General features: G+C 41.3%; 1 protein-coding gene across 2 annotated transcripts; it reads right to left on the reverse strand.

Moving 5' to 3' along the window:
* Positions 1-9,821: 9,821 nt before the first annotated feature.
* On the reverse strand, positions 9,822-14,325 carry LOC137065489 (uncharacterized). 2 transcript variants are annotated; one of them, XM_067437155.1, is made up of 10 exons: positions 14,246-14,325; positions 14,012-14,066; positions 13,042-13,106; positions 12,904-12,936; positions 11,552-11,831; positions 11,243-11,379; positions 11,123-11,155; positions 10,521-10,803; positions 10,203-10,345; positions 9,822-10,104 (listed from the first exon to the last, which is right to left on the reverse strand). In XM_067437155.1, the coding sequence occupies exons 2-10, from the start codon at positions 14,020-14,022 to the stop codon at positions 10,037-10,039; spliced, it is 1,053 nt and encodes a 350-aa protein (XP_067293256.1). In that variant the 5' UTR covers positions 14,023-14,066; positions 14,246-14,325; the 3' UTR covers positions 9,822-10,036. The 2 variants fall into 2 exon arrangements, with proteins under 2 accessions (XP_067293256.1, XP_067293257.1); XM_067437156.1 differs by having other exon boundaries at positions 9,822-10,108; positions 14,246-14,321.
* Positions 14,326-19,955: the final 5,630 nt, after the last annotated feature.

Genomic DNA, 19,955 nt, shown 5'->3' on the forward strand with positions numbered 1-19,955 from the left:
TGATGTATTGTGTTTTTCTGGATCAAAAAATGTTGATTTAGATATTTACCAATAAGGAGGAGGAGGAGGTATAGAGTTAAAGCTACCCATCTAGGGTTGAGGAGCTGGTAACAAAGTAAAGACTTACATTTTAGAAGAAAAAAAAAAGAAAAACAAGGGACAGAATGAGGATGTCCAACCTTCTGTCCCAGAATCAACAACACTACCACCAAATCAATAAATATTAACTTTAATGATCAGTTATAAAGAGCAAATTATTGTCCTGAGCGATCGCGGCAAGTGCACCAGTTCAAAGCACTCATAATGCTTGAGCGTAGTTCTGAGTCAGGGTTGATGCAGGAAATGACGCAGTATTGATGTGCGCATGCCCAGTGCCTGTAGTTTTATCCCTTCTAGTCTTTCCCGTGCAGGACATGGTGAGATGACATCACCGTTTCACAAAATATACGGATTGGCTGTAGCCCCTACACACGAAAATGCAAGGGTGTCGTTTTCAGATTTATCCACTCTGGGATCTGGTTTAAAAAAATATCAGATTTATGCTCCCAAAACGCTGGATCCGTGTGGTACTAAATTTTAGCGTATACAGCTAAATGCATCTCTGTGTGGACGGGGTCTTAGATATCACTACTTTATGTCACATCAAAATCAAACTTGAAATGCCCTGAAAACTTTTAGATGGTGGGGATTTAAAGAGCAATCGGCTTGGGGAAATTAAAGTTGCATCTTTGTGTCTGTGACCTGGGTATTCTCACAAAAATGCGTATAAATAGTACGAGTGTGCAATGTCGTGGAATGTATACGCCAAAACTCATTTTGGCGTGTCTATGGCACGCTGTTTTTCGTGTGCATACGATACGCATTTTATGGCGCATTATACATACGAACCCCCCACCCCACCACCCTAAACCTACCCAAGCGCGTGTCATATATATACGCCATAAAGAGCGTATCATATGCACGCCAAAATGAGTTTTGGCGTATACATTCCACGACATTGCACACTCGTACTATTTATACGCATTTATGATCGGGTTGCTGTGACCAGTTTGTACAAGCTTGACTGCTAAAATAAGATAACTGTTAAAAATATAAGTTGACCATTAGTTTATATTTTTTTGGATTAAATATGTTAAACACTATTAAATTTACACTTGCTTTTAATAAATAGTACATTGCATAATGTAAAAATGCAAAACAGATTTGTATTTGGTCTCTCCTTATTATGTAATATCTATTTAACCACAAAAATCTCTAACTCTTCTGGGAAGGCTTTCCACAAGGTTTAGGAGTGTGTTTACGGGAATTTCTGCACACTTTGACCCTCAGCATGCACTGACCCCGCTCTGGGATTTTACGTGGCCAAACACTTCGTGGCTGAGTTGCTGTTGTTCCCAATCGCTTCCACATTGTTATAATCCCACTAACAGTTGAGCGTGGAATATTAAGTAGTGAGGAAATATCATGCACACGTGGTAACCTATCACGGGGCCACGCTTGAGTTCACTGAGCTCCTGAGACCGACCCATTCTTTCACAAATGTGTGTAGAAGTGTCTGCATGCCTAGAGCTTGATTTATAGACCTGTGGTCATGAAGGAATTGAACACCTGAACTCAGTGATTTGGAGGGGTCTTTTTTTTATCAATTCAATGCATGCTTGCTGAATAAAATAATAAATGTATTATTTTTAACAGAAAGTGAGGCAGAAGAAACAGGAGATGAAGGCCGTAATGGACCAGATGAGGAACCTCCTGGGGGATGTCAATACCATACCCACTAAACTTTTGAAAGATAGCATGTTCCATATGAACAGCCAGTCAACAAATACACTGATTGACATTTAAGCTTAATTTTAAGTTTTCACTTTTCAAATCAGTATGTAATTAGTTAGATTTATCAGAGCGATTCAGTAACTCTTGCATTGGAGAATCTTTGTGAACAATTCTTTAGAATTTGCTTTCCCATAAACTTTAATACAAATTTATTCTAATAACCTAATAAACTGTGTGAAAAATTAATAAGAAGAAATTTGTCACAAACAATAAAAACATTTTTTGTTCAATAATAATAATAATTATTATTATTGAACAAAAACATGTATAGCTTGAATTGTTGGCAGCATAAAATAAAAAAAATAAACAAGATTTAAAAAATATATGCTGCCGTGTGTTAAATACAACCCCTGCAAATCAGTTTATTTTTACTTTAAAGGGATAGTTCATCCAAAAAATTAAAATTCTGTCATCATTTACTCACCCTCAAGTTGTTTCAAACCTGTATTAATTTCTTTCTTCTGCTGAACACAAAGGAAGATTTTTTGTGTGTGTGTGTCCAAGCAGATTGTTGTCCCCATTGACTACCATAGTATTTTTATGGTAGTCAATGGGGCCCAAAATCTGCTTAAATACAAACATTCTTGCAAATATCTTCCATTGTGTTCAGCAGAAGAAAGAAACTCATACAGGTTTGAAACAACTTGAGGGAGAGTAAATGATGACAGAATTTTCCTTTTTGGGTGAACTATCCATTTAATATATTAGTTATTCAGTCATTCAGTAAAGGTTTGAAATGTTTTTTAAATTGCACCTGATTCTTCACCCCAGTTTAATCCAGAGGGGTGTGTATTTACCCTTCTTTGTTTATCTTTGCTTTCTACATAAATAAATTACTACAGCATCACATGTTGTATTGTGTGTTTCTGGATCAAAAAGTTTATCAAAAACACAACCACCAATTAAACACATGACAATAAAAGGCCCAGGGCTTAATAACATGATCGCTTAACTCTTTCCTTGCTAGCGTTTAAAAAAAAAAGTTGTCAGTCACCGGGTTTGGATCATTTTTCACAAAAATGTAATAAACTATAGAATATTTTATTTTAGCTTTCTAGCTTAATGCTTTTTTTATCAACACTTGAATATGTTTAAGTTTCATAAAAAAGCAACATTTTGAACAAAAGCTGAGAAAATCTCATTTTTGTGAAAGACTACATCAGGATCAGATTCAGAGCAATGATCAAACACAGATGGAGTAGATCAAGTCCGTCAACACCCTTAATGCTTGCATCATCCTGTAGATTGCCTTGGGTCCACATTTCATTTAGTTACATTAGATAGTTTTGCAATTTATAAGCTGTTTAATAATGATGATCATGTTATTTTGCATATGAATATGATTACATGCAATCGTTTGTTTTACTGGGTCTTCCTTTTGTGTGTTTTGATCAGGAGATTTTGTACTCATTCAGAATATGCGTAATAGCGTCCCCTAGTGCCTAACAGTAAAAACACAAAAACCCAGAAAATTCTGCGATTGCCGGGGAAGCGCTTTATCACAAATAATGGAAAATTCAGGCTTTGGGTTTGAGGGAAATATGACCAAAATCTTACAAGTAAACCACATTAATAAGCATTGATAGGCGGCAAACGTATACACAGAATCCACACTCATTCTGACACTGTCAGTAATGAACTGAGTTTGTGGTTTATTATCTCCTTTTTAGTGTTATCAGGCATATCATACTTTTATTTGGTCATTATGTGAGATGGCAGGTGAGAAAGATTAATTTTCGCTTTCATGGTCGCGGAACCCGAAGAACTGGAGAACTGTTAGCTAAAGAATAAAATTCGTTTGATGTATCGCGGATCAAAAAAACACTTTGCGGATCAAAAAACACTCTTCCGTTCTGATTAGAACATCAAACAGGTTCTCCCCACTCAGTGACACACCCACTGAGGATCATGTTGGAAGTGCCCTAGTTATTGATGATTCTATTACACAGAACGTGAAAACAGAGACATCAGCCACCATATACACATGTTTACCGGGAGCCAGAGCGCCTGACATCAAAGCAAATTTAAAACTGCTGGGAAAAGCTAATCGTTAATTCTATATGATTATTATTCACATTGGCACTAATGATGTTCGACTTCACAAGTTGGAGATCACCAAAATTAACATTAAAGAGGTGTGTAAACTCGCAAGTACGATGTCAAAGGCAGTCTTTTGCTCTGGTCTCCTCCCTGTTAAAAGGAGTGATGAGATAGTTAGCAGATTATCATCACTCAATGGCTGGTTGTCTAAGTGGTGTCCACAAAATAACAGGGTTCATAGACAATTGGAAAAGTTTTTGGGGCAGACCTGACCTGTTGAAGATAGAGAGCATTCATCCCTGCTGGGCTGGTGCTGCTCTTCTCTCTAGTAATTTGGCACATAGTCTTAGAGCTAAACCTTGACTCACCGGGGCCCAGGTCAGGAAGCAGACAAACTGGCTAAACCAACCGTCTGCTAGCTGTCTCACGTCACCAGAATCAGCAAAATCAGAGTACATGGAGATTCTTTCACCTAGATATTATCACATAGACTGTGTATGTTCCCCAAATTAGTAAATACAAAACAAAAACAAAAACCATCAAATCCTTTTAACAGTACAAATGTAATTGATGTCCAGCAAATAAACAGCATATATAATGCAGATGAACAAATGATAAAGCTTGGGTTGCTGAATATTCGATCCCCTTCTCAAAAAGCGCTTATTATTAATGATATGATTATAGACCATAACCTAGATGTGCTGTGTTTGACAGAAAACTGGCTAAAACCTAATGACTACATTACTTTAAATGAGTCCACTCCCCAAGATTATTGTTATAAACACGAGCCACGTCTGAAAGGTAAAGGGGGAGGTGTTGCTGTAATTTATAATAATATCTTTAGCGTTACTCAGAAGTCTAGTTTCAAATATAATTCCTTTATAGTTTTGGTGCTTTATGTAATGTTGTGTAGTGTAAATAATAAATCCCGTTTATAACCCTAACCGCCTCTGTTGCCAAGCTCCCGGAGGAGGGGCTCTAGAGGCGACGCTCTCCTTCTGCATCTGCCAATGCGAGGAGCTGGCAGACGGCTGAGGCTGCCCGCTAGGGCCAGCCTTCCCTGGTTTAGAGCGGCGAGGGAGGAATTGCTGGAAGGCCGCTGACTGTTTCTTCGCCTCCTTGTGTCTGGAGACCACGGCGTTAACCGCGTCCCCAAACAACCCAGAAGGCGAGATCGGGGAGTCAAGGAGAAAAGATCTATCTTTCTCCTTTATCCCTGACAAATTCAGCCAGAGATGCCTCTCCACAGTTACCATACCAGCTAAGGAGCGGCCGATGGCACAGGCCATCTCCTTGGTAATGCGGAGAGACAAATCTGCGGCCTTCCGCAGCTCTAAAATGTCCTCCGGAGAGGGAACTTCCCCCTCGTCCAACTCCTTCAGGAGGTCGGCCTGGTAGGCCTGCAGAATGGAAAGGGTGTGCAGGGAACTACCAGCCCTGTCCAGCCGCCATACAAGCCTTGCCCACCAAAGCCGAGGTGTCATGACAGGGCTTGGTGGGCAGCACCGGAGCTTTCAGGGACGATGCCGATTCGGGCGAAAGATAGCTCGCGAGAGCATCCTCCACCCGCGGCATCGCCCAATAGCCCGCCTCGCGTGCCCCCAGAACATTGGAATAATCCAACACCGGGGGATTGGAAACACGCAAGGAGTAGGGCTTCTTCCACGATCTGCACACCTCAGTGTGCAGATCCGGGAAGAAAGGTAAGCCCCGGCGCGGTGTTTGGACCCGGTGCGAAAGAAACCGGTCGTCCAGCCTGCTGGGTGGCTGGACTTCCTGCGTTTCTTGTGGCCACTCGATCTTTAATTTGGCCACCGCCCGGGTCAACACCTCAACCAGCTCCTCATGGACGGGTGGATGAAACGTATAATTTCCCGCTTCATCCCCCGCCTCGATTCCCGCTCCCTCCGGCTCCTCAGAACCGGAGAGAACGAGCATCTGACCCTCCACCCCGGGGGTAGATTCCGCAGAGCGGGCTTCCACACGGGAAGGAAGATCATCAGAACTGTCAGAGGAGGATTGGGAAAGTGCCGCAGCAGTCCCAAAACCCTCTGACAAGTCCCGCTATGAGCCCCATGATCTGCGACGCCGAGCCGCCTCAGCAACTGCGGGTCCAGAACCACGGGGCTCACGAGGCTGACTGGTCTCATCAAATATGGCCAGCCGAGAGCGGAGCAGTCTGAGTGTCAGCCACTCGCAGTGTTCACAGGCGGCTCCCTCGAGAGCTGCCCGAGCGGGCTGAACACCCAGACACTGCACACAAAGCATGTGTGTATCCGAGCCCGAGATTTATCGAGGGCAAGGATGCACACACTGCTTAAACTCTCTCTCCATTCTCACTTTTTAAACTACTCAAACACACACTCAATCGCAACTGGACAGAACAACAGTAAATAGACAGACAATGTAACACAGAGCGCCTGCTGAAGAACAAAGACTGCCGCCATTATGCGCCGGCTCCCCTTTTATACTTCCGGGTACGCCGTCACAATGACGTCATTACGCACACCAATCGGATTGGTCTAGTTTCTATTCAGACTTCAGAGTCGCTGATGCTTAGGAAGCGTCCCCATTTCGTCGTTCCGACGCAGTGGGAAGTTCCCTCGATAAAGGGAACTGGCTAAAACCTAATGACTACATTACTTTAAATGAGTCCACTCCCCAAGATTATTGTTATAAACACGAGCCACGTCTGAAAGGTAAAGGGGGTGTTGCTGTAATTTATAATAATATCTTTAGCATTACTCAGAAGTCTAGTTTCAAATATAATTCCTTTGAAGTTTTGGTGCTTTATGTAATGTTGTGTAGTGTAAATGATAAATCCCATTTGACATTTGTGTTGGCTACTGTATACAGGCCACCAGGGCACAATACAGACTTTATCAGAGAATTTGCTGATTTTCTATCAGAGTTAGTACTGGCTGCATATAAAGTACTAATTGTTAGTGATTTTAATATCCATGTAGACAATGAAAACAACACTTTGGGATTGGCATTTAGAGACATTCTAAACTCTATTGGAGTTAGACAACACGTATCAGAACCCACTCATCGCCGTTATCATACTTTAGATCTAATAATGTCACATGGAATAAATGTTGATACCGTTGAAATTCTGCAGCAGAGCGATGACATCTCAGATCATTACCTAGTATCATGTATACTTAATTTACCTAAGGCTGCAAAGCCTTCCCATTGCTTCAAATATGGCAGGACTATAACCGCTGGGACTAAAGATTGCTTTGTACATAATCTTCCTCATCAGTTCCAACGGGCGCTGCAGCTGGCGCCGGGTCAGGATGTGTTTGATTGCCTCAGTCTGTCTCTGAGTGGCCGAGAACTGTTGGGCTAAGTCCTCAACCGCCCCGCCGAATAGCCCAGCCTGGGAGATGGGGGTGTTCAGAAACCGTGTCCTGTCAGCCTCACGCATCTCGGCCAGGTTGAGCCATAGGTGATTCTCCTGGACCACACATGTGGACATCACCTGACCAACAGCGTGAGCGGTCACCTTCGTCGCCTGTAGGGCGAGGTCGATGGCCGACTGCAGCTCCTGCATAAGTGCAGGGTCAGCACTGACCTAATATGTTACAAATTGGTCCTCCAGCTGTTCCTTATATGCACATTTAACTTTTCCAGCCTCTAATTGCTAGCTGTCCCAACTTTTTTGGAATGTGTAGCTCTCATGAAATCCAAAATGAGCCATTATTTTGCATGCCATTTCAAAATGTGTCATTTTCAACATTTGATATGTTATCTATATTCTATTGTGAGATAAGTTAATGAGATTTATGAGATTTACAAATTATTGCATTACTTTTTTATTCAAAATTTGTACAGTGTCCCAACGGTTTTGAATTAAGGTTTGTAGATAATCCCGCCTGCTATACAGGGCTTTTTGAGTTATTTTTAGGTTTCAGCTGTCTTGGCACTCTATTGATGCACTCTATTTTACACGTATAATTTTGAAGATCTACTGCCCTGAGCTCAAATTAACAAAATGAAGCTTATTCAGTGGTCTTATAAGACCATTACCCTGAAAGTTTTATTTGAGAGGAAAACAACTTTTTTCATGAATATTGTTTTTTAAGTGATTTGGCATTAAATGTCAATATTTCAGCTGGGCTCCTAGTGTTATGGTACAGAGGCTATGGAGACAAGATGGTAAGTGAATCAGGTTTATTGAGTAACCAGTAGAGTGAACAGGTGAGTAGGTCAGTAACTTGACTGAAGTGCAGATTTGCCAGTGATGGTTCTCTGGCTTGATACTCTGGGTAAACTTGCAGATGGCAGAACACACACACACCCTGGACCAGGATGCTGGAGATAGGCAAGTAACATTGAGGGAGTCCTTGAAGTAAACAGAAGGGTTAGTACATTTTACAAAGGAGACTGCTGAAACTTCTGTTGATTGGGGTGGTGATGAGCTGCTGGTGTGTGTGGTTAATACTCAGGTGAGAGCGTGCGCATATTCAGTGGTGTGGGAGCCTGGTGTGTCTGTGACATTACCCTAAACACAGGTGGCGGCTGAAGCTGGTAGGTGACTGGGTTTATCTGCTTCACGATGTAGTAGGGGCCAATAAATCTGGGACTGGGCTTCCTGTATTGCAGATGCAATCTGATGTCCCTCGTGGACAGCCAGACCTTCTGCCCTGGATGGAAGGTGGGAGTGTTGGAACGTTGAAGTTCCGCTGCCATCTTGCGTCTGCAAAGGGCTCGTTGGAGTTGTTGATGTGTGGAGTCCCAGACCCTCTTGCTCTCCCGGGACCGGTAGTCAACCGCTGGGACGGCCGATGGTTCCCCAGACCAGGGGAACAACCTCCAGATCAGCAGTTCATTCCACCAGTTGGGAACGGTCCAGGAAAATGTCCGTGAGAGTGATTTCATGCCTCTTTGGGATGGAACCACGAGGCGTCGCTCACTCGCAGAACGCAAGCTTCTGGAGGGCGTGTAAGTCTGAACAAGCGAGTTTAGGTATATTGGTGCAGAGCCAGTGGTTGTTTTGTATGCGAGAACCGTGCTTTGAATTTGATGCGTGCAGCCATTGGCAACCAGAGCAGTCTGATGAAGAGAGGCGTGACATGCGTAAATGTAATAGTCTTTAACACAATTATTCCAAAATAATAACTAAAGAAAATTTACACTAATGGTCAGCTTATATTTTAAATAGTAACTTATTTCAGCAGTCAAGCTTGTACAGACTGGTCACAGACACAAAGATGTACCTTTAATTTCCCCAAGCCGTCTAAAAGTTTTCAGGCCATTTCAAGTTTGATTTTGATGGGACATAAAGTGGTGATATCTAAGGCCCTGTTCACACAGAGATGTGTTTAGCTATATACACTTAAATATAGTACAGTATCAGCATTTCGTCCACACGGATCCAGCGTTTTAGGAGCATGAATCTGATATTTTTTTAAACCAGATCCCAGAGTGGATAAATCTGAAAACGACAGCCTTGCATTTCCATGTGTAAGGGCTACAGCCAATCCGTATATTTTGTGAAACGGTGATGTCATCCCACCATGTCCTGCACGGGAAAGACTAGAAGGGATAAAACTACGGGCACTGGGCATGCGCACATCAATACTGCGTCATTTCCTGCATCAACCCTGGCTCAGAAATACCCTCAAGCATTATGAGTGCTTTGAACTTGCCACGATTGCTCAGGACAATTATTTACGAATTAATTATTATTTATTATTTAATTATAACTGAACATTAAAATTCCATATATATTGATTTGGTGGTTGTTTTGTTGATTCTGGGACAGAAGGTTGAACATCCTCATTCTGTCCATTTTTTTTCTCTTCCTCTTTTTTGTAAAATGTAAATCTTTACTTTGTTACCAGCTCCTCAATCCAAGATGGTTAGCGTTAACACTATACCTCCTCCTCCTCCTCATTGGTAAATATCTAAACCTTTGATCCAGAAACACAAAACACATCATGTGATGCTGTAGTAATTTATTCATGTAGAAAGTAAAGATAAACAAAGAAGGTTAAATACACACCCCTCTGGATTAAACTGGGGTTAAGAATCAGGTGAAATTAAAAAAAAAACATTTCAAACCTTTACTGAATGTGCACTGAAACTGATCTTTTATCTTAATGATGCAATGTGCACAGGTAAAATTAAACCAATGAAAAAAGTGCTTTAGAGTTGCTCAGAAAAGAGTAGTTTGGTATTTTGCTTGTAGGATCAGTGGACTGCGGTGTAACATCTCATTCCACTCTATCTGGCAATGAAAACAGAAAAAAATCATTACGACAATGTACACATAGTATAAATAGTACAAATGTCTGCACAACGTCTCTCCTTTTATCACTCACCTGCATACACCTCGACCTCACACAGTGTGAGAAATTCCTTGCGGAGTAACTGGGGTATGAAAATATTGACATATCGACCCTTAATAGGCCTAAACGTAAATGTTTTTGTCTCTCCGGCTGGGATGGACCCAATAGTTGCCGCTCTGTGAAGACACACAGTAACAGAGAAATAGAGATGGGCGTATCAATACAGCATGAAGCATATTAAATATACTTTTGTCAAAACAAAAAAAAATTGTATTATAAAAGATTCATTCAAAGTCATTGTATCGCTGATTTACAAATTTAACCAAGTATTAAGAGAGAAACAATACTTACAGCTCATTATTGTTGCCATTATTGTCCAGGTTGTTGCCGATACGAATCTGAGCACCAATTATCCTCTCTGCAAAACCATCTCCTCGATTAGTGATGCTAACTCTGGTTACCTCTGAGACTTCCAGCAGGTCAACTCTCCACCAGGGGTTCCTCTCCTCTGTAGTTTGACTGCATGAGCCACCATCCATAATTGAATTCCTGTTGCCATCAACAGCATTTTCAGCAGCAGTTAAAATATCGAATGTGGAAGACTGGACAGCTTGGGCTCCAAGAGCAAGATTCCCTGTTTAACATAAAATAAAAAACAATAACTTTTTTTCTTAAATGTGGCATAGAGTCTCAACTGCTGGGGTTGGGTGTGCGGTCGGCCAGAGGGACCACTGCTACTACTATTATTATTGTTATCATCATTAGTATGATTATTACTTATACTATGACACTATTAGTATTTTCTTTCTCTGTGTTTTGTTGTTCTTTTTCTCTCTTCTGTATGTTTTGTCATTGTTCTCTTAGCTATTTTTTTTGTTTTGTTGCAATTTTGCTCAATAAAAAAAACATTATATATGTCACTAACAACATTCAAAGTAATGAAGAACACTCACTTGGAGCACAAGCGTCAGCTGATGTGTACTTTTCTGTTAATAAAATAATAACAGTAATACACACATTAATAAGTACATAAACAAATTATATCACAGTCATCTTCTCTGTGTGTTCCTTACCTCCAAACACCTCGACCTCACACAGTGTGAGACATTCATTGCGCCCAGGAATAAAAATGTTGACATATCGCCCAAGAATAGGCTTAAACTCAAAAGTTTTTGTCTCTCCGGGTGCCATGGACTTAACAGTTGCCGCTCTGTGAAGACACACATTAACAAAGAAATGGAGATGGGTGTATCAAAACAGCATGAAGCATATTAAATATACTTCTGTCAAAGACAAGTTTTTACTAAAAAAGATTAATTAAAAGTCATTGTATCTTATTTACTAATTATCTAACCAAGTACTAAGAGAGAGACAATACTTACAGCTCATTGTTGCCATGATGGTCTAGGCTGTTGCCGATACGGATCTGAGCACCATTTATCCTCTCTGAAAAACCATCTCCTCGATTAGTGATGCTAACTCTGGTTATCGCGAAGACTTCCCGCAGGTCAACTCTCCACCAGGGGTTCCTCTCCTCTCTAGTTTGACTGCATGAGCCACCATCCATAATTGAATTCCTGTTGCCATCAACAGCATTTTCAGCAGCTGTTAAATTATCGTATGTGGAAGACTGGACAGCTGGGGCTCCAAGAGCAAGATTCCCTGTTTAACATAAAATAATAAATAATAACTTTTTTTCTTTAATGTGCTAAAGTATAATTCCAATATAATAAAAAAAAGTAATGCTAAACTATGTAATCCAAATGATAATTAATTGGCTCTCTGAAATACTTGATTCTGATTGGTCAGTCATGACATTCTGAGGTCTAATAGGGCTGATAGGTCTTTAACTCATTTGGTAGCGATCACATCGTTATCTTAATACCACAGCTAAATTTTCATTGGCTACAGTATGCTTAACATGTTGATGTGGTGTCAGAGCACGCTCCCGTCTTTCATTACCTAATGGCTTGCCTTTTTAACAAAAAAGAGCATAAGGGTTATGTAATATTTACATATTGAATTATCAAAATGACTAAATTGATGATACTTGACCTCAAGGCTAGATTATTGTAATGCTCTACTGGGTGGTTGCCTTCACACTTAATAAACAAACGCCAGCTGGTCCAAAACGCAGCAGCTCGGGCTCTTTCTAGAACCAGGAAGTATGACCATATTAGCCCAGTTCTGTCAACACTGCACTGGCTCCCTATTAAAACTATTGCGATCTCAAAGCTCTGACCAGTTGATAATACCTAGAATATCTAAATCAACTGCAGGCGGTCAATCCTTTTCCAATTTAGCACCAAAACTCTAACACCTAAACCTGATGTACTCGTTACATCATCAGAAGAACAGCATCTACCCTAATGTTAGTCTCTCTGTTTATTCTGAGGTTTACTGCAGTCAGCCGTATCCAGGCCGGATCCAGATTAGATGAAGGACCTGCGCCTGGACACGACCACAACCCATCCTTGAGGAGTCAGAAGAGACTAGACTACTAGTGTCTACTAGACTCTCCTTTGTGACTTCAACAAAATGACTGGAAACGACTAAAACGCTGTATTATTCATGCCAGACATAGGAATAATTTTAATACAAGCTACTAAAACCCTGCCTGGGTTATTTTTTTCATATTAACCAATAAGGGATAATGTACATGAAGACAGTTATCGAACATACAGTAAGAATATGTGTGTTAGTGACAACACTTAAAGAAATGAAGAACACTCACTTGGACCACAGGGACACAATGGCATGATCTTCACTGTTAATAAAGTAATGACAGTTAGACACATTATTAAGTACATACATTTAATCTGGTTACAGATTTTTAAATCCAGGCATTTTACTTGTATTATTCTAAACGTACCTGTGGGATCAGCGACGCACATCACAGTAAAAAGTGTTAGAAACAAAATCCCACGAACGGCCATCCTGATATAAGACACAACAACACATCACCTCATCTCAGCATATGAAGGAATCATTTTCAGTTTCTCATCCTCATTTAAACAAAGAAACTGGGGACTAACCTGCCTCAGTTCTTTGGATTTTAAATGTCTTTGCTGAGTTTGTTCTAGTTTTAACTTATATACACTACCGGCCAAAAGTTTTTGGTTGGTAAGATTTGTTAAATGTTTTTAAAAGAAGTCTCTTCTGGCCAAGGCTTCAATTAGTTCATCCAAAAATACAGCAAAACAGTTAAATTGTGAAATATTTGTACTATTTCAAATAACGTTTCTATTTGAATATGCAGTTTGTTCCTGTGGTCAAAGCTGAATTTATCATCATTACTCCAGTCTTCAGTTTCACATCATCATTCACTAATCATTCTGATGAGGATTTGTCAGTGCTGTCAGTGTTTAAAACAGATTATTTTATGAATACAAAGTTCAAAAGAACAGCATTTATTCTGAAATAGTAAACTTTTGTAACATTATCACTAGATACTACTGTTAAAAAATGTTTTGTTGTTGAAAGTTAATATATTTATTCAGCAAGGATGCATCAGTATAGACATTAATAATGTTGATATTTCAATATGGTAATAATATGCTAAATTGCTGAAATAACTCTTTAATTATCTCACTTAGTTTATTATTTTTATATTTTTTTTAAAGAGTGAACGAGACATTTTGATATTATGATATTATAGTTTTGATAAAGGAAACATTCAACATGAATTAAAGAACAGTAGCGTTACAAGACTGAACGGCTTAGAGTTTTGAGATTTTTGCAAATTGTATCACTAATAAAACTGATCAACTGTATTCAATACATCTTAATTTCTATTATGACTATATCCTGGTGTAGAGCGTTCATAAACATTCATCACTCACCTGGAAATCATCAATGAATCAGCCTCACTGAAGACCTTCACAATTCAGCAGTTATCTGTAAATAATAAATAATACGTTTTATGTCATAAATAAATTACATTATTAATATTTGTTTATAAATAATCACTTTATTAATTATTTATCCAATAGATTAATCATATGAGGAATATCCTGCCCTGTCAAAACATTACAAACCAAAAATGTGCCATTAAACATATGAATATTAATACTCACCAGCAGTCTATGTAGAGGGTCTAGTTGAATAATATTGTGCTCAGAAATGATGCTCTATTTATTGGTGAATTAAGGCCCTCCTAACCAAAAGAGTCTTATCTGATATCAGTAAAATCAACATTAAATTGACCTATTACAAAAGATTTCCTGTTTTTTAATATTGTGACAGCCCTAGTTCAAACATTACTTTGGAGTTTGAACATTCTGACAGGCAAAGCGAATCGCCCACATGATTGTACACAAAATGAGGCTTTATTTCCGTGATCACGTCACGTGACTGTGAGACGATACACTCTCCGATACGGGGCTTGGAGATTGTGTGCTTGATATGCGCCTCGAAGCTTCAGTGTTATTCGTAACATCACTAGCATGTTTTGTGAAGAGCGCAAACTGCAATCCAGGAGAGAGTCCAGAAACATTCAAGTTAAGACAAACACAATTCAGACAGGACAGCTTTGGCCAATACTTTGAGTTTATTGAAACTCAAGTTATCTTTGGTGGTATGGTTCCTTATGAGGGTTCCTGCTCCATAATAAATAGAACATACAAGATCTTTAGCATTAAACCTCCCATGGAACTATCAGCTTGAATGATATACAGATGATTAATATTCATAGTTGCTATAAGCAACACTATTGTTTAGCCATATTTTGCCCTTTTTTAAATCTTAATCATTATAGACAGATTGTCAATAAAACTGAATGTTGTTGAATGTTCTTTTGTCATTATTGGATTGCAGTGAGTGCAACAAGACACTTCTAGACTATAATATACTATATCTATAAAACATAAGTTTAGTTTTATTAGTAAAACCTTTATTCCTCATCATGCTCTATAGAAAGTGCATAAACATTCAACTCAACAATTTTATGAATGTATCTACCTCACAGAAGAACATCAAAATTCAGCAATGATCTGCTATTAAACAATTAATACATTGAATTAATAAATATATCAATTGTTCATAAAAATGATTATTATTTATACAATATATTATTCATACTAGGAATATTATGCTGTCACAACATTTAAACCAAAAATGTGCTATTAAAAATGAATATTGACCAGATTTCCATTTCAATGTCCATCTTTATATTTGGCAAATAGCACAGTCATCTCTAAATATTGTAATTTTCTCATGTTATTTTCCCATTGATTTGCTCATAATGACAACATACAAAGTGTCAGGAGTTTGGTTTGACTCCTCTTGTTTTCCTTCTCTCAGTCCTGCTTTTACGCTTTCTCTCAGCTCTTCACTATCTTAATCAACGGTCTGCGCATCTCACACCTGTTCCTACTTTGCCCTGATCACCTTGCTATTTCATTCTCATGCTCTTCTCTCCTCTTTGTCGGGTTATTGTTTGTTCTATCATGTCTGCAACTAACGCCTTGTCATCGCGTGCTCGTCTTGTCCTGTTTTGCCGTGTGTGAGTGGCTGAAGAGGATTTTCTCCTGTTATCTGCTGCCTACAAATCTGCTCTTTCAACCCGCCGGTTTCATGTCTGGACTCTTTTAGTTTCCTTCTCCTGATCTGTGTCCGCCTTGACGGCTGGGACCGGCAGACAGCCCGATTTAATTATTCTGTTCAATAAATTACTGAAACCAGCTTTCGCCTTTGGGTCATTTCTACATTCACACAAAACCCCTAAAAAATAGACAGACCTTTACATGCATTCGCAAAACTTTTTCGTGTTTTACAGAAACTATTCACATGCGCACTGGATTTTTTTGAATGCTAACACATTACAATTTCTATTTTTATATATATTACAAACTATTTCCTTTGTGCATCACTGCCATCTTACTATGAGGAAAACACGATCTGTGCATCATCTATGGCGACAGAAACCATGACACAAATTGGGCTGCCAAGTTGAAGGGTCTATGAAAAAGACTGGTACTGTGACAAAGTGTTCAAACTTTGGCTCTCCTTAGGGTCGTATGTCGTATTTCAAGGACTTAGCTCTGATTTAACACATACTCTGTGTTCATTATTAGTTGCTAAACAGTCACTAAACAGATGCCGTGAAAAGGCTAATCAGAGATGAACCTAGCTGGCTAGTTATGTTGTATTGTCAAACTGGCAGAGAAGACGAGAAGCTCAGTCTATAACCCAGATAGCAAAAGGTCATTGAAACTTTGTTAAATCAACATTCTGTTGTCAACATTAAGTCATTGAATCAACATCGAACTCTGATGTTGAGTCATCAGACTTCCTACTTTCTAGGTAGTTTGATACACACTCAGGATGCAAAAGGAGGTAGAATCAACAAGGTTTTGGCTGCATGATGTTTTGATCTTCACATCCTGGACATATTACAGTGTTATTTGGCCATGCTCTCATCTTGAAGAAAAAACCCAAGGAAAGAGCTGATGAAGCGTTAGAGGAATGTGATGCAGGAGTCATTTCCATCTTTTTGATTCTTTTGATAACTATGTTACTGTAAAGTGTTATATTGGTCAAATAGACCACACTGGGATATTCTTAACAGAGCTTTCATTTGATGTCTCTGTTTGGCAAGTTTGTGTGATTATAAATATGAAATGTAATATTATTCGTAACATAAATTAAAAAGTAATGGGGTTGTTTCTAAAGCTTCTGAAAGCTTTCTTGACAACCCTTCAATAATATCACTAAACAGCTGCCATGAAAATACATTATTTGTATGATAAATGTATTTTCATGGCAGCTGTTTATTGACTGTTTAGCAACTAATAATTAACACAGTATGCGTTAAAGCAGACCTAAGATCTTGAAGTATGACATACGTGTCACGGTTCATGAATTCACATTCTCTCTCTGTGTGTGTGTGTGTGTGTGTGTGTGTGTGTGTGTGTGTGTGTGTGTGTGTGTGTGTGTGTGTTGGTCACCCATTGCTGAGGATGTGATCTTCTCCACCTGCTGCACCTGATTATCCTCCCTATATACAGGTGCTGGTCATATAATTAGAATATCATTGTAGTAAACTTCGTTGTGTTAAGCCTAGTTCACACTGCCCGATTTTTGCCCCGATTTTGAGTCGCCGACAGGTTTTCCGAAATCGCCGACAAATGCCTGAGATCACAGGCAAATCGGTGCTCGTGCACGCGAGTGACAATCACGCAGTGTGAATAATCAAAGACGCGATCAGAGAATCGCTGACGAGTCGCCGAGATATTTGGCATGCTAAATATCTGGACCTGTCGGCGATTCAAACTCCTGCTGTGTGAACAGCGTTCTGACTGAAAATTACATCGGCGATGACCGACAGCCAATGAAAGAGTGAGATACAGGGCAGCAGGACGTTCAGAGAGGAGTTATAGAGCAGAATATCAGTATTTTAATAGATATATTTACAATTCTATCAAACAGAAACAAAGGCCAAACATTTGCACATCCAGCCACAGCAGCAGCACATTACAAAATTGTTTATTTACCTCAAACTGTCTTTGCAGAACACAATCCTGGCTCCCTCTGTCTCTCCAACAATTTCTTCCGCCATAATCTTTTTTCTTTTTCTCCACAAATCAGCGCACATACAATTTGAAGCAAACGTTGTGCAGTTTATCATTTTAAATAGCAATTCAAAGTCTCGCGCGAGAACTCGGTCTGACGCACGTGTGATCTCGTGTTGTTTACTCGGCACATCGCACGTGTAGTTGGGAAACGTCTCGGTTACATATGTAACCCTCGTTCCCTGAGGAGGGAATGGAGACTTAACGTCAGTGACTGACGAATGGGGGTTTCGTCTAGAAGCCAATCATCTTCGAGATCTTAGAAAACGCCCAATGGCAGTGCCAATGCCATGGGCATGCGAGATTTGCATGCGTAACTCCGCCTACCCACCTGGGTATATAAGGAAGTAGCTGGCATGAATCGCATTATGTTACCTGCTGAGGAGCCAAGACTGAACTCTCGGCCGCTCCAGCGGTACAGCGGAAGTGGCAGCGGGACGTTACGTCTCCGTTCCCTCCTCAGGGAACGAGGGTTACATACGTAACCGAGACGTTCCCTTTCGTTCAGTCACTCCGACGTAACGTCAGTGACTGACGAATGGGGGTCCCAATGCAATAACGCCACTCGGCTGTCTTCCAGTGCCCTGCACAAGCTTGAGAACCCTGATGCAAGTTAGGACGCTCAAAGGCCTCTACTTAACGCAGGAATACCAAGGTACACTGGGAGGCATATTCCAGGAGGAGATATGCGCCAAGATGCCTACCCGTAGGGAGGACTTATACACGTATGACCCGGGGGGCTGCATACGGGAGATCACTGGGGTACCAGCCGCAGGTGGATTTTTAACCCCAGGGGGTGGCAAGGTTGCCAAGGGAATACACCCGCTCAGGGAGGCTTACGGTGGAAATACACATGTGGGGGTCGCCGGAGGGGAACCATGCACATGGGGCACCTGGCCGGACACGAGTGTCTGGGCTAAGGGCAGACTACTGGCTTCGGCGTCGTCAGTGCTGGAGGAGCTCAGGGCTCTCGGGGAGCTCACCTGAGAAGAATATCGCACGTAACCAGTCCGTGTAGTGGAATGGCGAGCAAGCGAAGACACCTGAGCCAATCCTTACCGGCCACTAGTAGAGGCGAGTACATAGTCGAATACAGGCTCCACTCGGAGGTTATAGAACCTGGCGAATGTGTTTGGTGTCGCCCAGCCTGCAGCTCTGCAGATGTCTGTCAGCGGAGCGCCATGTGCTAAAGCCCAAGAGGAGGCCACATTCTGAGTGGAATGGGCCCTGACCCCAAGGGGACATGGACGTCCCTGCTGCTGGTAAGCCAAAACAATGGTGTCCACTATCCAGTTAGACAGCCTTTGCTTTGAGAGAGCCTTCCCTTTCAGCTTCCCACCATAATAGACAAAGAGCTGGTCTGAGGTCCTGAAAAACTGCGTCCTGTCTACGTAAGCGCGAAGGGCGCGTACTGGACAGAGCAATGTCAAGGCTGGGTCTGCCTCCTCCAAAGGCAGCGCTTGCAGGTTCACCACCTGGTCTCTGAACGGAGTGGTGGGAACCTTGGGCACATATCCAGGCCGGGGTCTCAGGATCACGTGAGAGTCAGCCGGCCCGAATTCCAGGCGCGCTTTGTCAACTGAAAATGCCTGCAGGTCCCCTACCCTCTTGATGGAGGCCAATGCGGTCAGGAGCGCTGTCTTCATAGACAAGAACTTAACATCTACTGACCACAAAGGCTCAAATGGGGCCCTCTGCAGAGCATTTAGAACTACTGAGAGGTCCCAAGAGGGTACGAGAGGAGCACGAGGAGGATGTAGTCTCCTCGCACCCCTCAGGAACCTGATGACCAGGTCGTGCTTACTTACCATTTTCCCGTCCAAGAGGTCATGATAGGCGGCGATAGCGGCCACATAAACCTTCAGGGTGGATGGAGACAGCCTTCGATCCAACCCTTCCTGGAGGAAAGAGAGCACAGACCCGATCGGGCATTTCGAGGGGTCTTCTTGGCGAGAAGAGCACCAATTGACGAAGAGGTTCCACTTCAACGCATGGGCCTGTCTTTCGTGGACTCGGCCCGAGCGGAAGTGATGGTATCCACCACCGTAGGTGGTAGGGTACTCAAACCTGCCGCGTCCCGTCCAGGAGCCACACGTGGAGGTTCCAAAGATCGGGACGCGGGTGCCACAGGGAGAGTCTCTGAGAGAGTAGGTCCTGTCTCAGAGGAATCGGCCAGGGAGGGGCTGTCGCAAGGAGAACTAGTTCTGGGAACCAG

Source organism: Pseudorasbora parva, chromosome 25 (genome assembly GCF_024679245.1).
Source record: "Pseudorasbora parva isolate DD20220531a chromosome 25, ASM2467924v1, whole genome shotgun sequence".
NCBI lineage: Eukaryota > Metazoa > Chordata > Actinopteri > Cypriniformes > Gobionidae > Pseudorasbora > Pseudorasbora parva.

What these genes read in the sequence shown, in the direction of transcription:
- LOC137065489 (XM_067437155.1), bottom strand. An exon ending in CATCATGGCAACAATGAGCT is followed by an intron (nt 11,380 to 11,551) that starts GTAAGTATTGTC and finishes GTGTCTTCACAG; the next exon opens with AGCGGCAACTGTTAAGTCCA. An exon ending in AATGGCAACAATAATGAGCT is followed by an intron (nt 10,346 to 10,520) that starts GTAAGTATTGTT and finishes GTGTCTTCACAG; the next exon opens with AGCGGCAACTATTGGGTCCA.